The sequence below is a fragment of the Lissotriton vulgaris genome, chromosome 5 (assembly GCF_964263255.1).
Source record: "Lissotriton vulgaris chromosome 5, aLisVul1.2, whole genome shotgun sequence".
Taxonomy (NCBI): domain Eukaryota; kingdom Metazoa; phylum Chordata; class Amphibia; order Caudata; family Salamandridae; genus Lissotriton; species Lissotriton vulgaris.
The window spans coordinates 1218329449-1218352430 of NC_141693.1; the positions used below are offsets into that span (position 1 = coordinate 1218329449).

At 41.4% G+C, this 22982-nt stretch overlaps 1 protein-coding gene across 1 annotated transcript in view; it reads right to left on the reverse strand.

Moving 5' to 3' along the window:
- Positions 1-1254: 1254 nt before the first annotated feature.
- Positions 1255-22982, reverse strand: part of LOC147712329 (olfactory receptor 6M1-like) — a 76425-nt gene continuing 54697 nt past the window's right edge. The window contains exons 2-3 of the mRNA XM_086919638.1: positions 10914-11856; positions 1255-1331 (exon numbers count right to left, since the gene is read on the reverse strand). Of these exons, the coding sequence (XP_086775764.1) occupies positions 1255-1331; positions 10914-11856 (1020 nt within the window). The remainder of the gene's footprint in view (positions 1332-10913; positions 11857-22982) is intronic.

The window sequence follows — 22982 nt, forward strand, 5'->3', positions numbered from 1 at the left end:
TATGTGCGCCTAGAACCTGACCGCACGTGTAGACCAGGGCTTTGAGTGGGATGAAAATACTCGGAGATCTTTCAAAGGGGCGTAACCAATGCAATTAAGGGTGTGGCTTAAAAGCAATTAACATAAAAATACGTGCTTCGCATAGTGTGCCACCCTACTGATATTTTGCTGCTTTTCTGTCATTGCATCCAGATATATAATACAAGTAACATTACACCTACAAGAAGCCAAGACTATTGGCTTTGTCAATGGTTGTTTCATGCATCAAGTTGTATATAATATTGAAAATGCTTCCGCTCTTGTGGTTGGGGTTGTGGCTTAATACTCGAGCTGTCAATTTAGGAGATGGATTTTAAGTCTTGGGTGAGCCTAACATCGTGTGATTCTGGGCAAATCAATTATTCTCCCCATGCATACAAAAAATATATAATAATAAATCATGTAAAGTGCTCCAAAACTTTTGGATGGAGTTTGCACTATATAAAAACTTGCTACATTTCTTTTCTAAATGCGGGGTAGAAACCATACCAGATGGAGAAAGAATGAGGAAAATAGAGGCAAAGAGAAAGGGAGGGCAGAAAGGAAGAATGAAATATAGGAAATATGAAAAGAAGGAAGAAACTGCGACAAGAAGGCGAGGTCCATAAAAGGATGGACACAAAGGTGAAAGGTTTGAGAGATGGAAGAATAAAGTTATATTTGTATAGGTGGGTGCACGTAAGAATGGATTGAAGGATGAATGTTTGGATAGATGGATGGAAACCTGGATGGAAGGGTGAAAGGATGGGTGATTGATAAAAGGTGGGTGAAATGATGGATGGCTGGATGGATGGGTGGGTGGATGGATAGATGAATGGATGCAATGGTAAAGGAAGGATGGATGGATTAGATGAAAAGACAGACGAATGGGAACATTAATAGACAGATGAAATGGACGCTGGATGAAAGGCTTAAAGGGTGGAGAGATTAATAGATAGGAGGGATGAAAGGACCTATTTTAGGGAGGACAGACCTTACTAGGTTCACTCTCCTGATGGAATTTGAGGTACCAGTCGAATTTGGGGGGGAGGCGGTTTAGTTTGCTATTTGCCCACAATACATCTTCGACAACAGCTAAAGGCTGTCTATAGGCGAGACATGAAAAAGCCTGGCGAGGGATGTGGCCTAAGGGCTAAAGCTGCTGACTTTAGCACCAGGGAAACAGGTTCGAATCCCAACCTTGGCTCACCATCCTGTGATTCTGGGCAAAATCACTTAATCTTCCGGTGCCTCAAAAATAATGTGTAATATCTGGTTCTCTTGGAAAGTGCTCTTATGCCCCTGGGCCATGCCTGTGCAAAAGAAAACAGCAAAAAATGAAATAATAGCATAAACCCCTAGATTCAAGTTAGAGCCAATCAGATAATAATAATTGAATACACTCCCTCTACAATTGTGTACTATGGGACTCATTAGCCAATTAATGCCAACTCTACAAGACACTCTAAAAGAACAAACTCTACTAAGGGTTAAATAAAGACAGTTACCTGCTTCTAGACTGCACGCTAGGGATGCTGTATTACACATGTATAAATGATTGTGATGATCTGGTAAAACACAGGTATCGCAGAAGCTACATTAGCGATTTTTAAGTAATGCCATCGAAGGTGACACGGTGAGTGAGAATGTTCCTCTCCAGCCCACCCTCTAAGTGAGTCAAATATGCCTGCAATTAAAAAAAAATCAGGCTCAAAACCTACCCATTAGTCATTCAGCTTCAAAGGCCCAAATTAAGAGACTACAAAGCCATGTCAGTATTATTCTAAATGCCCCATCAAGCTGTAAATCAATGTTTCCAAGAACACACCCTTGGTGTGCTATGAAAGGGAAGATCTGCTGTTGCTCTACCACCCTGTTGTTTAAAGTGGTTAGCCCCTTGTGATAACCCCCATGCAGAATCTGTAATAGTTTTTGCGATGCACACAGGAAAGCTGGTTACTGGCCACACAGTTGAAAATTAGCCCAGATGCTTAGAGTAGAGAGGGTGGAAGCCCATTTATCTTTATTTTGTAGAGTGACTGGGATGTTCACGAAAATTATGTGCATACTTTTCTTCAATATTGATCTTTGGACTGAGAGCCTTTATTCCCGCAGCCTCAGCCTTAGAGTCGTCGACGCAGCTACAGTGAAATGGGTGCCATTCTGCTCCATCATACATACTCTAGCTTCCCACTCACCCACTCTGGCCATATCGCATTGTGTCAGGAACCGAGCTTCTGGGGGCTATCCACAAGCAGCAAAAGCTGTCAAGATCCACACCTCCAAAGTTCATCTTGTTTCCCCTGAGAGCCTTAGATTTGCATATTGCAATATTCTGTTTGGCAGATGTGAGCCTGGACATAAAATGGCCTCTTACATTGATAGGCAGCAGGCGCTAGTCTGACTTGAACATTGCATACCCACCTCCTGTGAAGCTCTCAAATGTACTAGCATGCTGCTAATGGGAGAGGCCTGTCAGAGCCTGCACTGGCCATTCTGTAAGGGAGCTAGCAATCTGGCAGATGTGTCAACAGAGGCTCATGAGGCTCAGCAGGTGTTCAAGTAGGACCCCCCAACATACCTACAGCTGTAGAAGAGAGGTGCTGGCATAGGAAGAGCAGGCAGGCATAAGCATCACGTGGCAGGAGCTGGCCACAGAGAGGGAACCCCAAAGGATGATAAGATGCACTCCGTCAGAGCAGGATTCTGGGAAGGCAGCAGGCCACAAGCAGCAGATTAATGGAATTATGCGAGACACTACTCACGCGCAGGGCAGCCCTCCTTCGACAGGGTGATGGGGTACAATGAAAGCAGGGTCAGATTGGGATCACAATTAGGCCTGGGCACTCCCAAAAAGTGGCCCATGTTCCAAACCTGGTTAGTCTCACTGGAATCTGACTCGTTATTTTTTGTTATGGTTTTGTATAGCGTGAACTCGGTCCAAAGTCATTCGAGGTTTGAGCACCAGTTACATTACACAATATCTCTCTGTAACCCTGGAATATTCCATTATGATTTCTGTGGAACTCCCTCGTCCATGCATGAATTCACAGAATTATATGTCTCTCTGTGCACCTATGCCCCAGTCATCCATCTGTTTATTCATCTATTTGCTCTGTAATCCGCCCATAGATCCATCTTTGGCATCATTCTTGCAAGGTCTCAATCCCCCATCTGCACAACCCTACATGCGAAATGGTTAATCAGCAGTGACTGCACTGGGAGGAGGAATGCAACTTTAAAAAGAAAAATTTAAAGTGCGCTGTTAGCACATTGTATCCTATTTCTGCCAGAGAGAAGGGCCTGTGTGAAGTTGCAGCGGCCCCAGTGCCTATGTTTGGGCGGCCCGTGGCCAGTGCACGGAGGCAGGGTGTTGCACTTTTTTCCACCTCGTGCTGCTTCTCTGGCATCCTGCTGTTGTGCAAATGAAGCAAGTGTGAAAGCACATGTGCTTCACACGTCGTGCTTTCAGACGCGCTTCATTTCTTTTCTAAATACAGCGCTGCTGGGTGCTGATTGTGGGCAATTGTGAAAATATTCCTGTTAATTGCAGCGCATGACGGGCGCTGTGATTAACAGGAATACTTTCACAAAGGTCCGGGACCCCGGACCTTCATTTTCAGGGTCAAAACTTGAAATAGGAGGAATTTATTGCACCCAGTAAAATATTTACTAGGGCGTTATAATACAACATATGTGGAAAGCTTACCCCGGTCAATTGGTGAAGGGCAAACCCAAAATAATCTTCCTTTACTATGGCGGGAATTGACGAACGATAACCGCTGCTCTTTATAATGTTTGTGTACATTAGATATATAGATGCACCATTGTTTAGTGTTTAGCATTGGTATTTTTCTCGACGCCAACACCTCTGTGCCTATTGATTCCCGCGCTGCTAAAAGGGGCCATCTGCTAATGTGCTGCGAATAGTAAAGAACCCTATCTTCTAATCCCCGTCATTTCCCTCGATGTGTCAGCCTCTGACGATAGTGTCAGCGGCATATGAGACATACGTAGGATTCTCCCCACTGCCTCTCGTTTCGCAGTTCTTCAAAGTCTGTGTCAGAAGAGAGATTAGGTAAATTCCTTCCCTGCTTTGCTGCCACAGACGTGAAGTCAATCCACAATAAAATGCTGCACAAGCACAGTGCTTCATATCGCACAACGGCGGCTGACCCTCATTTGTGACGTACTTTACAGTTGATGAGGACCCATGTGAGAAACCATGCAATGCAGCCACTTTTACTTACTAACTGAGCTAGTCAGATAATGCGATACGACAATTAAAGTGGTGTGTTTTTCTGGAGTGTGTTTGCAGGTTCCCTATGCCTTTTGGTGATGAAATAACAAAGCTCATTAACATGCAAATTGTCGTTTAAAGAGCCGTGAAGTACTCGGTGGCTGTTGGGTACCCGGGAAGCTTTCTTAGCCGGGCTGACACACGACGGGGGTGTGGGGGGCTGAAACTGAAGCCCTTTAAGCACAAAGGGCTTTAAGTGCCTGCACGCACCATGTCTCTTCCTCTGTCTCCCGCCTGGATTTCGCGCCGCTCGCGTTTAAAAAGCGGCGACGCGAACGATCTTGTAGGGATGTCTCGGACAGTGTGCGCGCTAAATCTAGGACACTGCGCGCTCCGGTTGACCATCGTGGGCGCGCGCTCACGCGCGCAGGTTAGTGGGAACGGTGTCTATAACCTATGGTTTTTTCAGTGAATTTTCAAGGTTTTGTAAATGCTAATTCCTAACTATATATGGTCTATAACCTATGGTTTTTTCAGTGAATTTTCAAGGTTTTGTAAATGCTAATTCCTAACTATATATGTCTATAGCCTATGGTTTTTTCAGTGAATATATATATATATATAAACATATATCATCTGTATATCTATATAAATGCAAACATAAATGCATGCATACATATACTTATATGCATACAGATGCATGTTATTTACATGAAAGTTGAAAAAACACTAATAAAAGCAAAGCTAAAAAGCCACCTCATTACAAACAGAATGGCTTTAACTTAAACGAGGGCGAGATCTATTGCATTTTCAATGCTTGTTTACTTTGGTTCCATCAAGAAGGCATTCAGATGTGTCACACATTTGCCATAAATTCTGAATGTTAGCACTCTAGTTGCACATTAGATCACTGTAGTAAAGCTACTGCTCACCAGGGACGTCTGCTGCTGGTATTCAAAGTGCATGTTTCAGTCTGCATGTCAGAATTTTTTTAATGAAATAGAAGAGGATTTGAGAAGTCACTCAAAATGTGCCCTAATTTTTCTTTCTGCAGCACTAATAATACCTTCTATTGCATAATATACCCCCTCATTTTGTTCCTTTTTAAATTAAATGTTTTAAGAGTTACCACTTTATTCCCATCACGATGGCTCCAGGTGTGCTATACCTTTGTAATAAGTAGGACTGTTAGCGCTCTAGTTGTTCTTTAGAACACTCTGGGACATTCTGTCATTGGGCTATACTTGGGCTACATCTGGGTGATATTTGGGCTACATTTGGGCTCTTTTGTCTCTGGTGGCCATTTTGGGAGACTGCATGTCAGAATTTTTTAATGAAATAGAAGAGGATTTGAAAAGTCACTCAAAATGTGCCCTAATTTTTCTTTCTGCAGCACTAATAATACCTTCTATTGCATAATATACCCCCTCATTTTGTTCCTTTTTAAATTAAATGTTTTAAGAGTTACCACTTTATTCCCATCACGATGGCTCCAGGTGTGCTATACCTTTGTAATAAGTAGGACTGTTAGCGCTCTAGTTGTTCTTTAGAACACTCTGGGACATTCTGTCATTGGGCTATACTTGGGCTACATCTGGGTGATATTTGGGCTACATTTGGGCTCTTTTGGCTCTGGTGGCCATTTTGGGAGACTGCATGTCAGAATGTTTTAATGAAATAGAAAAGGATTTGAGAAGTCACTCAAAATGTGCCCTAATTTTTCATTCTGCAGCACTAATCATACTTTCTATGGCAAAATATACCCCCTCATGTTGTTTCTTTTTAAATTAAATGTTTTAAGAGTTACCACTTTATTCCAATCAAGATGGCTTCAGGTGTGCCATACCTTTGTAATAAGTAGGACTGTTAGCGCTCTAGTTGTTCTTTAGAACACTCTGGGACATTCTGTCATTGGGCTATACTTGGGCTACATCTGGGTGATATTTGGGCTACATTTGGGCTCTTTTGTCTCTGGTGGCCATTTTGGGAGACTGCATGTCAGAATGTTTTAATGAAATAGAAAAGGATTTGAGAAGTCACTCAAAATGTGCCCTAATTTTTCATTCTGCAGCACTAATCATACTCTCTATGGCAAAATATACCCCCTCATGTTGTTTCTTTTTAAATTAAATGTTTTAAGAGTTACCACTTTATTCCAATCAAGATGGCTTCAGGTGTGCCATACCTTTGTAATAAGTAGGACTGTTAGCGCTCTAGTTGTTCTTTAGAACACTCTAGGAGGCTGCAGTAGAACACAAAGGAATCAACTGACAGTCTCTGTCCTTGTTGGATGTACATGTTTTACTGAGAATGTCAGACTTCATTTTCACATGACTGAGAAAGATAATGTGAATTTACAGAAAATATGCTTTCAGTTTAGCTTATAGATCCCCTTCCAAACCACTGTGGGAAAATCATGAGATATTAGTTTTCTTTCAAACAATATTCATGATATCACAGCAGAAGGTTTTTTCACATGGTAAAATCACCTTAGAACCCACCACAATTCCTAAAACGAGTATGGTACCATCAACAAATGATTTATAATGTAACTAAAGTCCTAAAACCCTCTATTAACTACAATGCTTTTTAATGAGGTGCTATCATGTATATTGGTCCCAAGATGGCTGCCAACACTTCTTGGATGAAGTGCTGACAGCCAATCAGATCAGATGTGTAGTTAGGCTCTGCCCAGATATATATCTTTTTTTTAACCTAAATTACTCAAAATCCACTGGAGCACATATATTGAGACCTAGCAAAGGCACATCGGGCTAACAGTCCCTACAATTTTGCCAAGTTTCGTGCAAATCCATTCAGCCGTTCGAGCTAAAAGTGAGGCCAACCGCCCTATGGGAATTAACATGGGAAAAACGCGTTTTGGGACCCCCCTTTTTTCTCGGCCCCCCCTTAATGAAACCCCCCCAAATTGTCAGGGGCTGCTCAGAAACAAAATGTTCCATTTTCCTGAAAATTTCAGCCAATTCCGTCCACAAACGCCAAAGTTATTAGACATAGAATTTTCAAAAATCCCATAGAGAAAAAATCCTAACTATATATACCTACTGGCGACCGCCAGTAGGTAATATATATATATGACCACCATTCTCAATAGTTTTTTCATTTTGCAAATGTTGTTCATAGAAATCTCTGGCAACTGGATACTGTCTGTTATTGTGCCGGATAGCCTTAATATGTTCAAGGACACGTTTTTTGACACAATGAATCGTGCTGCCAATGTATGCCTTAATGTCCTGAGAATGGTGGTCATCGATGATGTTCCTACTAACATACGGGGGGCAATCGCAAGCTTGCTCTGCGGAACCTAGAGTCCAAATATATCATTGACCTGGAAACCATGATTCCGCATGGACTTAATACCAGTGAGGAGTTAGCTATCCACCTGCACTGATCATTTTTCCTTGTTATGTAAATAGAGAAGTTTTGATATAACAGTACAATCATATAATGTATATAGATTTTTGGGATATATATGCTGTATTTTTATATCTGCTGCCGTTCGAATTTTAAATTTCCTAGTGTATTTTGATACAATTAGTTGATTGTATTATTTTGTTTTATTTTTAGGTTGTGGCACATTTTATGGTGAAGGTGGTTTTCTCTTTTGGACGTTACCTGATACGAGATTATCTGTATATTCATATCGTGAAGTACTGCTGTTAAAACATGCCCACTGGGGCGAGACCTTCCCTTTCTCCTTTTGATACAGCTTATTATGGGACCGTTATGATGACGGACTATGTGTTTTCCCACTTGGGCGAGATGTATGCTTTTTTGATTACAAATTATGCAAAAATCCCGTATATGCAATGAATTGTTGAATATAGTTTAAGCTGACAATTAGAGATATACTATTGAACATATGTGGTATTTCCCCAATTGAACTTACTGACGATATTGATAGGCTAAAATGGCGGTACCACCATACATCACTGTTTTACTTTACTTTATCACGGTGGTTTAAGTCCTTAGTTTGTGTTTATTCACTGAAATGTATTTGAATGTGCTAACTGTGATGCTTCCTTAGCGTGATCAAGACGTAAAGTCGAAACGCGTTGCTGTGCAGTCTAACATACGAATAAATTACCTGCAATCCATGCGAGGAGTCCGTGATAAGTCTTCCTAAGTGGGGAAGTGCTGTGGTGCAATATTGTACAGGGCTGCCGGTGCCCTGATCACGGACCGCCCTGCAAGACGGCTTCTTTCACTACCGGAGCCTTTGCTGTTCATATATATATATATATACATATAAAAATAAAATATATAATAATATTTATTTGTAAAAAAATTATTTTACACTACATTAACTATAACAGTAGGGAAAAAGTTGGAGAGCGTAGGGGATACAATTACAATTCCCACTCCAGAGAGTGCAACAGCAGGGAAAGTGTTGGATAGCGAAGCGGAATAATTTACTATTCCAACTCCACATACTGTAACAGTAGGGAAAGTATTGGATAGCGGGTGGATAAAAATTACTATCCCCACTCCAACAAGTGTAAATGTAGGGAAAGTGTTGGATAGCAGGTAAAAATTACTATTCCCACTCCAGTAATTGCAACAGTAAGGAAGGTGTTGGATAGCTGGTAGGGTTAAAAATTACTGTTCCCACTCCAGTGAGTGCAACAGTGAGGAAAGTATTGGATAGAGAGGGGGTAAAAATTACTATTCCCACTCCAGTGAGTGCAACAGTAGGGAAAGTATTGGATAGCGGGTGGGCAAAAATTACAATTCCCTCTTCAACGAGTGCAACAGTAGAGAAAGTGTTGGATAGCGGGTGGGAGTAATTTACTATTCCCACTCCAGTAAATGCAACAGTAGGGAAAATGTTGGATAGCCGAGGGGAATTAGTATTCCCACTCCTGCAAAATAATTGATATTAATTAAGAAATAATTAATTGGTGAAATAATTTACCTCCCACCATATTCCCCTACAAACAACAACACCCATTTGGTAAAATAATACACAATTAACAAAATTAATTAACAATTAATTAATTAATAACAATTAACAAGCAGTTTATAAAACACCACAAATAAATTATATCACACAATTAACACTATAAAATAACTTTAAATAAAAATTATATAAAAAATAATAAAAACTTTATTAAAATTAAATTACTTCCCACCCACCCTACTCCCCTTTCAACAAACAACCCACTCCTGAATTAATAACACTTTAATTAACACAATTAGCAATATAAATAAATACATTCAAAAATATTAATTAATAAAAGTTTTAACTAATTAATTTTAATTAAATAACTTCCCACTCTATTCCCCTATAAACCCACAACCCACTACGGAACTGAAACACAAAATTATTATTTTTTCAATTAATAACTTTACAAAAATTACTAATTAATATATTATTATTAAAATACTTCCCACCCTATTCCCCTATAAACCCACAACCTGCTACAGAGCTAAAATACGCAAAAATGTATTAAAATAAAATTATTACTTGTATAAAATTCAAACATACATTAGAAAAATAAGCTATACTTTTAACGCATATACTAACATACAGAACACCGAAAACAAATGTGATATTATAAACAACAATATTTTTACTTACTATATTACTAACTTCAATATTAAGTAAAACGACATTTCTTACCTGCATGTCGATATTCTTGTTGACGATATTCTTGCAGGTCGATATTCTGTCACATCGAAATTCAAACATCAATATTATTGCATATCGATATTCAAAACTCGATATTATGTCTGCATACCCCGTTCCCCTTCCACCACTCCTGGGAATACATCTACAAACCCTCAAAGGGATGCACTCAACAGTTTGAAGTTCTCTGTGCTATGGTAAAGTATAGGAATTGTTTTAAAAAAGTATACTAAACTTTGTAATAAATTAGTAAAAATATTTTATGTTAGATATTAATGTAAATACATTTCCACCAGCGTATGATGCAAAAAGGAGATGTGCTGCTTCAGTGCTTTGATGGCACCTCAAACATTTCAGATAATCGGGGAGCATGGACAGTGACGGTTGCCTTTTTTGCTTGCTCTCAGACTTAACCCAAATTGGTTTGTGATCTTTGATAAATTGGTTACGTATGCTGAGCTGAAACGTCAACTGTATCCAGGTGGCATATGAGTATTTGTTTTCTGGCCACAATTACTGTGGAGACGTTGGCCTTTACTCAAAACCTTTATCAACCATTTGCTTATTTGTGGGCAATTATATGATTTCAAACAACTGCGTCTCTGCAAAATGTAGGTTCTTGAACAATTTGCACTAGCCTCTACGCCATTCAATTTGCTTTAATCCCTTCATATATAGTAGCATAGCCAAGTTTATGTTTAAATAGAAAATAAAAATCTTTCTTGTCTATGTCTCCATAAAACAAAATGTAGTTAAATTGTTTTGATTCTTACACCGTTCCAACTAATATGATGGATATTTACATAATCTCACATACTGATGTGTGGATTAATTGATACGGGTACAAAATATTCTAATAACCGAGGAGTAGCCATTGTTCCTATTTAACATCAAGCATGTAAGGATTGAAATGTTGCATGAAAATTACCTAACCTTTAGGGCACATACAATGTTTAGTATTGGTTATCTTTTTAAAGGAGGAAAATTGAGTGAAGAAAATCTTACTTTTTTCAAGAATATTCTCCTGTAGAGCTTGTTTAACATTTTTGTTTCTCAAACTGAATATGAATGGATTAAGTGCAGGTGTCACAAAAATGGTAAGGACGCTTACAATCTTGTTATACTCTACTGAAGATCCTCGGATTGGTCTGACATATATGAAGGTCACGCTGCCATAGCCCAGACTGACTGTGGTGAGATGGGCAGCACAGGTAGAGAAAGCCTTCCGGCGCCCACCAGCTGAGGGCATCCGGAGGATTGTTATGATGATGTAAGCATACGAAACTATTGTCATGATTAATGAACCCAAAACGACCAGAGTGAATGTAATGAAATCAACTAATTTAAGAAGCTTTGCATCTACACATGAAAGTTTGATCAGTGCCACTGCATCACAAAAGAAATGGTTTATTTTGTTGGATCCACAGAATACCAGCCAGAATTTTAAAACAGTAGGCAGAAGTGTGGACAGAAAAGCTCCAGCCCAACTAAAAATTAGCAGAGAAATACAGGTTCTCCAACTCATGAAGGTCAAATAACGCAGCGGAATACAGATTGCCACATACCGGTCCAAAGACATGGCCGCCAGTAAAAGGAATTCAACAGTCCCCAGTAAAAAGTAAAAGTAGCACTGAGTGAGGCACCCAGCAAATGAGATGGTCTCATCCTGAAGCAGAAGGTTAGCTATGACTTTTGGGACCACCACAGTTGTCATCATAATCTCCAAGAACGAAAAGTTTGCAAGGAAAAAATACATTGGATTATGAAGGCGATAATCCATGATGATCAAGGCTATTATGAGAAGATTTCCCATCCATATCAGAAGATATATCAGCAAAAATAGCAGAAGCAATACCATCTCCACTTTGCGGAGTGTGGGAAGTCCCACCAGAAGGAAATGTGTCACCGTAGTCTGATTGTACCTTTCCATGCTTAACTTCACGCTCATCTGCAAAGAAAGGAAATGATGGGCAATAATTAGTGTGCTATAGGAACGCTAAATATAATGAAGTACAGACTAACCAGAACCCACTCTTTACACTTCAACAGATGCAAACTAATGTATAGTTAGTTAATGCCAGACATGGAATACCCACAAACAGGCTCAGAGGAGCTCTGTGAAGTCCCAAAAAGCGGAGGCATGCAAAATGGAATAAGCCTGCAGTCTGCCGGTGTATACCCATTATTTTCTTCACACCCTGGCCTGCAGCAGAGGTCATGTTGTTTTCATCAGATTGCAGGGTAGAATTCTGGTACAACTGCTATAAAAGGTCAGCATATTTGCAGCAGGCGTGACACAAGGTTTGGAGGTTTCCTTTGTCAACTGTAGAGTAAGGAGTGTAACATGCAGGTCACAGGTTTTTATTCAGGTAGTAACGTTTTGAAAGACTGGAAGGTGAAGAAACATAGAAGCAAAATAGTTTTTTCAATGAAGATGTATTGCTCAGAGTGATGTCAAAGACCACCAGCAGAGCGGTGAAGGGTGCCTTTGCAAGCATCAAAGGCTGTCAAAGCAGTTAGACGGGCGGAGGAGCATCAGATCAGACAATGAAAGTGTACCCAAGATAGTAAAATTCCTTGCTCAAGAACAGCTTTGGGCAGCATAGAAATAAGTGTATTCCACCAGGTTGATTGTTAGTATACAATAAAGACTCACTGCTGAGAGCGTGTGCAGTAGAACTGAGTTTGGAATAGGATTACATTTCTTTGGAGCCTGTAGATGAAAGTTAAACACTTTTGAAATTCTTTCTGTAAAAGGCATCATGGATAGTGAAGTATCAAGAGGCAACCAAGTGAGTGGGATTACAGAGGGAGGGAGAGTGTTGTAAACAGGAATCACGCTTCAGGGAGACACATCTGGTAAATATTAAGTATTTATTTGTAGAGCAAGGAAACAACGTGGACCTCGCCAGCTGACCAGATCTTAACTGTCAAGACTGGAATATCACTAGGCAGAGGTAGAACACTAGAATGTGCAAAGGTTCTACATACTACTTAAAGGGATAGCATAAGTGAGATGCAATAATAAGTATTTTACAACACACCTCCTTTCCTTAGGGTAATAAACATTTTGGTATAACATTTAACATATATAATCATTCAAATATACTGGAAGTCTACGAGAACGTGAACATCTTGTATTACCTGAATTTGAATAGTCCTGTAATACATCAAAAGCATTACCACCACCTTCCTCCCTACGATTCACCGCAGTTGAACTTGAAGGTACTCACATTCCTTCTGGAGTAGAAATCATGTAACCACTATTATACATTGAATCATGAATATTTTGACTGGATACTGAATCATGAATACTTTGACTTGTGGTTTCAGAAGATGTTGATTTCTGATACAGAGCCACTCTGTGAATATTCCACTTCTCATCATTGTCCAGAAATACATAGTGTGGAAAAACTTTTTTAACATAATAAGGTCCTCTGAATTTGGAGAGACCTTTAGTTATCCTTCCTGGTTTAACTTTTACCAAATCGCCTACCGATATTGTACTCATGCAGGTACTACGGGATGAAGAAGATATCTTTTCAACTAGACTATTCTTAAGCCAAGAGGGTGTAAGTTTCGTGCTAGCACGTCTACCTCGCACGAGTTCAAAGGGACATTTTCAATTTTTTTAATGAGCAGTAGTACGATAAGCCCACACCATCTCTTGTACTATATAATTTGAAAAAGAGTTTGAAGAACATGTCATTTGTATTATGCCTTTTACAACTCTGTTGGCCCTCTCATAAATACCATTTCCTTGAGGATTATAAAGCGTTGTTTGATGAAGTGACACTCCACAGCTAGATAAAAACATCCACATTTTTTTGGACGTAAGTTGCATACCATTATCTGTAATGAGTACAGATGGGAAGCTCTCATCGAAAAATAATTTTCTAAGAAAGTATATAGTACAATCAGTGGTTATTTCTTTTACAAACTCAACAACAAGCCACTTTGAAAACACATCAATTGCCACAATTGCAAAGCGATGAGAGAATGGTAATTCATCCATTAGACCCATAAAGTCCAGACAAACACTGTGTCAAGCCTGACCTGGAGATGAAATGTGACCTTCATTAGACTTACCAGCAACTTTTAGTCTTTTTTCTCCTTCCTTACAACAAGAACAATTTTCAACCTAAGATGCTGTTTGAGTGTCAATCCCTGGCCACCCAAACTCTGCTTTAATTTTGAGTTTGGTAAAAGTCTGACCTAAGTGTCCCTCGTTGCCACCACGGAAAAGCATTTGAAAATGCCCATAGTAATATGGCGGGCGGTGTAACTCATTGTCCGCCCCGGCCGCAAGGCAACCGGGCGGAAAACAGACGGGCGGTGTTTGACACCGCCGCGGTCCCCCCGCCATCCAAATATGGCGGGGGGAATTGGCCAGTGGATGTCAGGCGGATTTTACCGCCAGGCTGGCGGTGACCACCGCCAGCCTGGCGGACGAAATCCACCCGACATCGCAATGACCCCCTAAGTATTTATTTGTAGAGCAAGGAAGCAACGTGGACCTCGCCAGCTGACCAGATCTTAACTGTCAAGACTGGAATATCACTAGGCAGAGGCAGAACACTAGAATATGCAAAGGTTCTACATACTACTTAAAGGGATAGCATAAGTGAGATGCACTAATAAGTATTTTACAACAGAGAGCAAGCAAAATATCTATTGACTTTTGTTCCTTAAAAAGTGCAGGATCAAAGGTGTTTTTGAATTTGGATGAGAACAGAATGAACACTGTCTTTTTGAGTTGAGTTTTAGAGATAGTTGGTTCCCCTCCATGTTTGTAGATTGGTGAGCAATGCACGCATCACAATGATGGTTTGAATCAATGAGGTTTATAAAAAGAGCTGTATTTTCAGAGAGTATTGATAAGACTTGTACCCTCATATTCAGATCCCACAAGCCCAGTGTACAGTTAAATAACATGGGTGCCACAATAAAAACCTTGAGCTGTGGCAGCAAACCTGGCAATGAAAGGAAGGAGAAAAACCAGTTCAACCCTGTGCCATGGCTTCCCATGTGGAATTCCAAGACCAACAGTGGGTGCCCATGGTCAACAGAGTCTAAAGGTACCAAGACAAGAGTCACCCCAACCAGTATTCAATTAACATTTTCCAGGAAGTTTAGCTGTCTCAATGATCCGACCCACATGGAAACAAGATTGGCAGCAAAATATTCTGAATTAGAAAGGGTGGTTAGCTGTAGGCATGCATATTTGTTGGTAGCTTTGCCTCACTATGGTGGGTTGGTTACAGGTCTGTTATTGGAAGGGAGAATCTGATCGAGGTAAAAAAAAATAAGAATATATGTAATCTGAACACATTTAAGATTTATTGTGAAACTGCCCAGATAGGCAGGCCCATTATTTCACAGCAACAATGGAATCTTCTGGTTGATAATGTTCAATGGTACCAATTCTTGAGGGTAATGGATAAGACGGAGGTTCTGTCTAATCCGGGTGAGCTCTACTGGGAGTAGATTCGAAGCGAGACTATTGTGTGGTTGTTTTGGGACTAAATTGCTTCTGGAGATGTGTCAGAGAAGACTGAGATTCTAATTGTGTAGATCTTATTGTTGAAATTAGTCAGAAATTTATTTCTGCCATCTGTGGAGAATAGCACCAGTGCTTAATTTGAGGCGGTAGTTTTGGGTGCTCAGCACAGCACTTAATTGACACAAGACTCAAGACACTACCACATGGTGGCGCTGTTTGTATAATATGGAGAGGACCACAACTGTTGTTTATTAAGCAAATACACATTTAAACAACTAGTACCTGCCTCACAAGCCATTCTTACAGCATTGGGGGCCTCAAACACTCTGAATTGTCACACTTGTAGCATTCTGATGGCTAGTATTTTTGTAGGATGTTGCAAAAAACACAGTTGATGGACAGAATGCAGAACAATGTCTTACATTCACCCCAGTACAAAGATCTGGGCCTACATCCATCGTTTTTTTGCACTCCACACCACCCTAGGTCAGAAAAATGGCTATATGTAAATCAGCCTTCACCCTGTGCCTCATGGGAACAGTCCAGCCCGAACTACCAAGCTATGTCTTTCCTAGACCGGAATCAAGCATCCAAGGACCGGTTTCTGGCTATCAGCCTTCTTCAGCCTGAATAGCTTGACTCCAGTGATGTGGAGATCCTGGGACTAACGTCTGAGCATACCCAGCCCACTCGGTTGAAAATTGCAAAAAACACAGTTGATGGACAGAATGTAGAACAATGTCTTACATTCACCCCAGTACAAAGATCTGGGCCTAAATCCATTGTTTTCTTGCACTCCACACCACCCTAGGTCAGACAATGGCTATATGCAAATCAGCCTTGACCCTGTGCCTCATGGGAACAGCCCAGTCCGAACTACCAAGCCATGTCTTTCCTAGACCGGAATCAAGCATCCAAGGACCGGTTTCTGGCTATCAGACTTCTTCAGCCTGGATAGCTTGACTCCAGTGATGTGGAGAGCCTGGGACTCACGTCTGAGCATACCCAGCCCACTCGGAGTGAAAATTGCAAAAAACACAGTTGATTGACAGAATGCAGAACAATGTCTTACATTCACCCTAGTACAAAGATCTGGGCCTAAATCCATCGTTTTTTTTGCACTCCACACCACCCCAGGTCAGACAATGGCTATATGCAAATCAGCCTTGACCCTGTGCCTCATGGGAACAGTCCAGCCCAAACTACCAAGCCTTGTCTTTCCTAGACCGGAATCAAGCATCCAAGGACCGGTTTCTGGCTATCAGCCTTCTTCAGCCTGGATAGCTTGACTCCAGTGATGTGGAGAGCCTGGGACTCACGTCTGAGCATACCCAGCCCACTCGGGGTGAAAATTGCAAAAAACACAGTTGATGGACAGAATGCAGAACAATGTCTTACATTCACCCCAGTACAAAGATCTGGGCCTAAATCCATCGTTTTTTTGCACTCCACACCATCCTACGTCAGCCAATGGCTATATGCAAATCAGCCTTGACCCTGTGCCTCATAGGAACCGTCAAGCCCGAACTACCAAGTCATGTCTTTCCTATACTGGAATCAAGCATCCAAGGACCGGTTTCTGGCTCTCAGCCTTCTTCAGCCTGGATAGCTTGACTCCAGTGATGTGGAGAGCCTGGTACTCACGTCTGAGCATACCCAGCCCACTCGGGGTGAAAATTGCAAAAAACACAGTTGATGGACAGAATGCAGAACAATGTCTTACATTCACCCCAGTACAAAGATCTGGGCCTAAATCCATCGTTTTCTGCACTCCACACCACCCTAGGTCAGACAATGGCTATATGCAAATCAGCCATGACCCTGTGCCTCATGGGAACAGTTCAGCCCAAACTGCCAAGCCATGTCTTTCCTGGACCAGAATCAAGCAGCCTAGGACTGGTTTCTGGCTATCAGCCGTCTTCAGCCAGGATAGCTTAACTCCAGTGGTGTGGAGAGCATGGGACTCACGTCTGAGCATACCCATCCCACTCGGGGTGACAATGCAAAAAACAACAGTTGATGGACAGAATGCAGAACAATGTCATACATTCTTCTCAGTACAGAGCTCTGGGCCTAAATCCATCGTTTTTTTGCACTCCGCACCACCCCAGTTCAGACATGGCCATGTGCAAATCAGCCTTGACCCTGTGCCTCATGGGAACAGTCCAGCCCGAACTACCAAGCCATTTCTTTCCTAGACCGGAATCAAGCGATGGATTTAGGCCCAGATCTCTGTACTGGGGTGAATGTATGACATTGTTCTGCATTCTGTCCATCAACTGTGGTTTTTGCAATAGTATTTTTGTAGGTACTGGCATTGGCAACGAAAGCAGTGGCCATGAGTGGTGCAAGCTGGGGTGGGCTCCTGATGAGGGCCCTGGAAATTATTTGTTTAACAATTTAAGCACTGAATAGTCCTCACTTATATTCAGCAGGGATGTGGGATTAAATTATCTTAAATAGAACAACAGACGATTTAGGGAATTCCTCTAATTACTTTTGTTTGAAATTTGGTTTTGCTGCTTCAATGGCATGTTTGTAATATTTCAGTCAGGATTTTAGTTTTGTTAAAACTAACTTTAAGTTTTGCCATGCATTTTATGAACGACTCTCCTTTTGGAGTTCAATTTAGCCAAGAACCATGGTTGGCTGTAAATCCTAAGTAGAGTTTTCTTTTTTTTTGTGGAACCAGTGAGTTTACTCTTGAGGCTATGCTCTTATTGTAATTGTTGGGCATGTTATTAATGTTAGTTATGGGTATGCAGAGTGGCAGTTTAGGTATGAAATGCCCATGAAGTGCTGCACAGATAAGTTCTTAAGTGGGCGTTTGCAGACTTTCTTTATAGGAGTCTGACCATTGTATGACTGTGAGTGATCCAGAGTTGTAAGGCTATTGTTGGATGGCTAGATTAGTTGATATCCCCTGATGAATAGGGTTTGATCAGTGTGAGAAGCTGGTGTGGTATATGATGTTCACTAATTAAAGTGGGCACCTTTCACTAGTCCAGACAACCCTTATAGTGATTTCATCGGTCTCAGACAACCTTAGAAAGCTATCCAAGTGGTAGCTGTGGAGAGCAGCCTTCAGGCTTAGTCTTGAAGGAGTGTAAAGCAGCTTGTTATACCAAAATGGAATCTTATAGTATAGAATAAATGAAAAGAGAACCACACAGTAGTTATAAAATATGTATTTATTATATAACACGACACAATCTAGTACGTTACAGTATCTCCTACATGGAGATAGACACAAAGCACACAATACTGTAGCAAAGAAATGACAGTAAAAAGCACTAATACACAATGGGCCCCACAGGGGGACCAAACCATAGACTAAGGAAGTGGTATAAGAACCATGGCTCGAGTCAGGTTGATGTCGAGAGGACGTAGCATTTCTGTGACCCCAATGAACCACCCATGGTGCGTAGATAGGGACCCCATGGAGTGCGTGTGCAGTGGGTGAACAAGTCTATGTGCAATTGGAATTTTAAGGATTAAGGACCCTTCCCAGTGGACTTCAAAAAAACCCCATGGAAGCACAGAAGGTTGAAGAGCCACCCCACCAGTGAATACCGAAGTACCCAACTTACCTATCCTATAGGGGAGAAGTGGTGTCGGAAACCGCTGCCAAACCCAATGGAGGACTTCGAGAAAGTGCCGCTGCTGGAAGAGGAGAAGGTGTCCGTTGAAATCCAAGCACGGAACCTTGTCGATGAGTACCTGAAAGAAGATGGGACAGAGTCAGGGTCACTTGAGAGTGACCAGAGGCATGGTAGACGAACGCCCACCAATGTTGGGTGCTTCAGGATAGTTGACGATGACCTTGACTCTGCAGCTGCGGGGACCAGGAGGCGTTGAGAAAAATCAGGAGCCAGATGCAAGATGTCCTACAAAGGATGTCTAGTGCTGAGGGGTCGGGGTCCAGCGGGGGCACCAACAAGCCTTGGCAAAAGCAACCCACGCAAGAGGTCAAGGAAGTGTACAGTTCGGATCAGTAAGGCCCAGGAGACTCACCACCGCCAGGGGAGTCAGGGCAAGCCTGGAGCAACAAGAGGAGCCCAAGAAAATCAAAGTTGACCCTCAATTGGACACACAGGCTGGAGGCACAGGAGTTGCAAGAGGACCTTGAGCAGCTTCACAAAACAACAGGCCACAGAGCAAGGTGGTTGAAGAACTTTCTAGGAAAGGTTTACCAGAGGTTGGGGCTTTTCGGAGCCCAATGCACTTGCACATGCACTTGGACCCCAGTATCCAATCTGGAGTGCACATAACATAACAGTTTAGGGAGAAAGCAGATAGACTGGGGTCCTGATTAGCAGGATTCCAGTCAGACTAGTCAAAAACAGCATCACATAAAACAATAAGTGAGGGTAACCATAAGAAGAAGATCCTACTTTCCTACAATTATCGATGGGTTGGCAATGATGAAATAAAGTGTGTCCTTTTGTGTGTGTGTATGTTGATAATGTTTGTGTAACAAAGGAAAGTCAATTTCAAAGTCACGTAGGAAGGTGTTATTCGGGGATAACCTGAGGTTTGTTAATACATATTCAAAAACTGTGACTGAAATAGGTCTTTAGGATATGTGGGCCGTAGATATATGTATGTAATTAGTGCATGATAAAGAAATGATGTTGACACCACCAACTTGCTTAATCTGTGTGTTCTTTCAGATTATGGCATTTCTTTGTGGTACTGACAGGTGCTATCATTAAATCATTCATACAGCATAAGTAAATACATAGAGACAGCTAAACATCATTGCAACAGGAGACTCAATCAAAGGAAGGAAAGGTATTCTTATGTTCTTTCAAATCCCACTGCTACTTAGACACACAAGAAAATATACATTCTAGGAAATGTAGATTCTCTGGTGAGGAATGCACAGTTCTTGTCAATGAGTTGGTCAAAAAGGTGCTTGGCATCTGTGAAAGCCTATTCACTGAGACCGGCCCCTTGCACAAATTGTGATGGATATGACCAACTAATTCAATGTTCCTATGATGCTTTCCACATCAGAGCAAGGATGCAAAGAAGCATTAGAATTACCTGAAATTGCCGGTGCCTGATGGGATAGGCAGGTGATTGTATGGAATTCTGGATAGAGGGTGCATGTGCTGATAATAAATACAGCGCAAATTATTGGAGAAAAATGCTATGTCCATACTTGGCTTGACAGGAGTTTCAGGAGAGCTCTTGGGTCACGGAAGCCTATAGATGGTAAGTGTATGGGCTGTGTGAAATTTTAACCAGGCACACATGAGTGGGCTAATCCTACTACACTGCATGATTAAAATCTATGCCCTTAATTCTAATCCAGTGTACACCACTCGGCTCCTAGATATTCGCACTGGAAGACAAGACGAGTGCTACCTTGGATGTATCAGGATTCAAGAGAGAATACGCTTAACAGAATGGATCTGAATAACTATTTTGAGTGGTGACATTGGAAAAGGACAGGCTCGAATACTGTTGGGGCCACAACCACCATATGAATGAGCGAAATACATACTATACACATCTTCACTACAAGCGCTATCTTTCGCTATTATCTGTTGGGGGACTATAGCATCACATCTGAGAAGAGTGAATTAATAGCCTTGAAAAAGCCCTGCGGGCGAAACGCTCGTCGGCTGCTGTTTTTCCTCATATGAACTTTGGATATTAAATACCAGATCTCAACCTAAGAAGATTTGTGTGGGTACTCTTTTGAGAAGCTTTGGGTTTTAGAAACTTACTGGATGCTGAGACTTCATGGACTGTTCTAGAAAAACATTGACATTACTTGATTTGTTATAACTATATGGTGTGCTTGGGTGTTATGCATACATATTGCTGCAGGAATCAGTTGGCCTCTATACCCAAGCTTCTTTTTTATCTGGATCCTGGAGCTCTTCTTTTGTCCTCTTAGTGGAATTCCATTAGCCAGAAAGGTCCTTAAGGAGTTTTGGAGTTCCTGTCAGACCCCACAGGATATTGCAGCATTTAATTTAAATATTTTGAGGAATAAAAATGGAAATGTTGCGCCACACAATTACATATAGTACTTCATTTTTGCTGTAAATACAGTGATTAAAATGTAGTTGTTTTTCATCTTTTTATTCTTTTTGCAACCTTGGAGACAGTCTACTATGCCTCTTCATGCAATCCAAGGCTTAAAAAACAGGTACCTGATTGGCAAACCTTGCACTCCCACTTTGAAAACGATTGTCGACTATGGGCTGGAAATCACCAACAGCCTACCTCTCAATCAATAAAGGCTATGGGTAAAAGAATGGCCCAAAGCTTAAAGGATGATGCTGTATAGGGAAAAATATTGAGCTTGATGCTAGCTAACATGTATCGGGCTATAGATGTACAATATGGGGGAGAACCAGCGGGGCAATCAAAGCAGTTCTTTAATAGAATAGAATAGAATAGAAGCCATTGTAGAGCGCCTGGTTACTCAAAACAGAGTGTCCCCGCGCTGAAATATACCTTCCATAATGCACCCAGTGTGACCCAAAAGGCATGGATTGTGAAAGTAAAAGACTGAATCCTGGGCTCCTTGAATTTGCACACAGGGGACCCGACACATGGAGTATAAATCAAGCTACCACTGAATCATTACCCTACCATGACTATTCACAGACAGTAAAGTTAAAAAGATAAAGTGCACATACCAGTCTTCGCCTACGCCATATTAGACATACTCAGCGCCAGTGCAGAGTGACCCAAAATCTTTTAGTTGAAAAGGTGACACAGCTGAATGGCTGTGAGATTCAACTGTGAGAAGGTGTCCTGGTATATGCTGTCAACTAAATAAAGTGGGCACCTTGTACCAGTCCACACGACCCTTATTATGTATGAGGTCAAAAATACCCTTTAGAAAGCTATCCTAGTGGGAGCTGTGGAGAGCAGCCTTCAGGCTTAATCTTGAAGGAATGTAAAACAGCTTGGTTTACCAGAAAATCACCTCCTGAATGACTAAATAAAGGAGAACCAGACAGTAGGTATATAAAAATATGTATTTACTAGTATAACACTCTCTACTATCTCCTACACAAGGATAGAACACAAAGCACACAATATGTAATCAAAAGAACAATCGTAAGTAGCACAATACACAGTGGGCTCAAGGAGGGAGACCAAACCATATCCTAAAGTAGTGGTATAACAATCACAACTTGGATCAAGACACAGTCTAGAACACGTAGAATGCTGGGACACCAAGGAACCACCCAAGGTGAGTAGATAGGGACCCCAGAGAGGATGGGTGCAGTGTGGGAACATGACCGCGGGCTCCCCACTATTCTATGGGAAAGTCATGGTTGCAGTTTTAAATTTTAAGGACCCTTCTAAGAGGACTTTGAGCAAACCCTTTGGAACTTGAGAGTTTGAAGAGCCACCCCACCCGTGGATACCGTAGTGCCCGAATTACCTATCCCAGGGAAGCCGGTGCATGGGTCTGAAGTGGCGTCGGAAACTCTTGTCGTTCTCAATGAAAGGCAGTGAAGAAGCACTGCTGACTTGAAGGTGAAAAACATCCGGTGGAATCCGAGCCTGGCTTCTAGCAACCTGAAAGCAGAGGA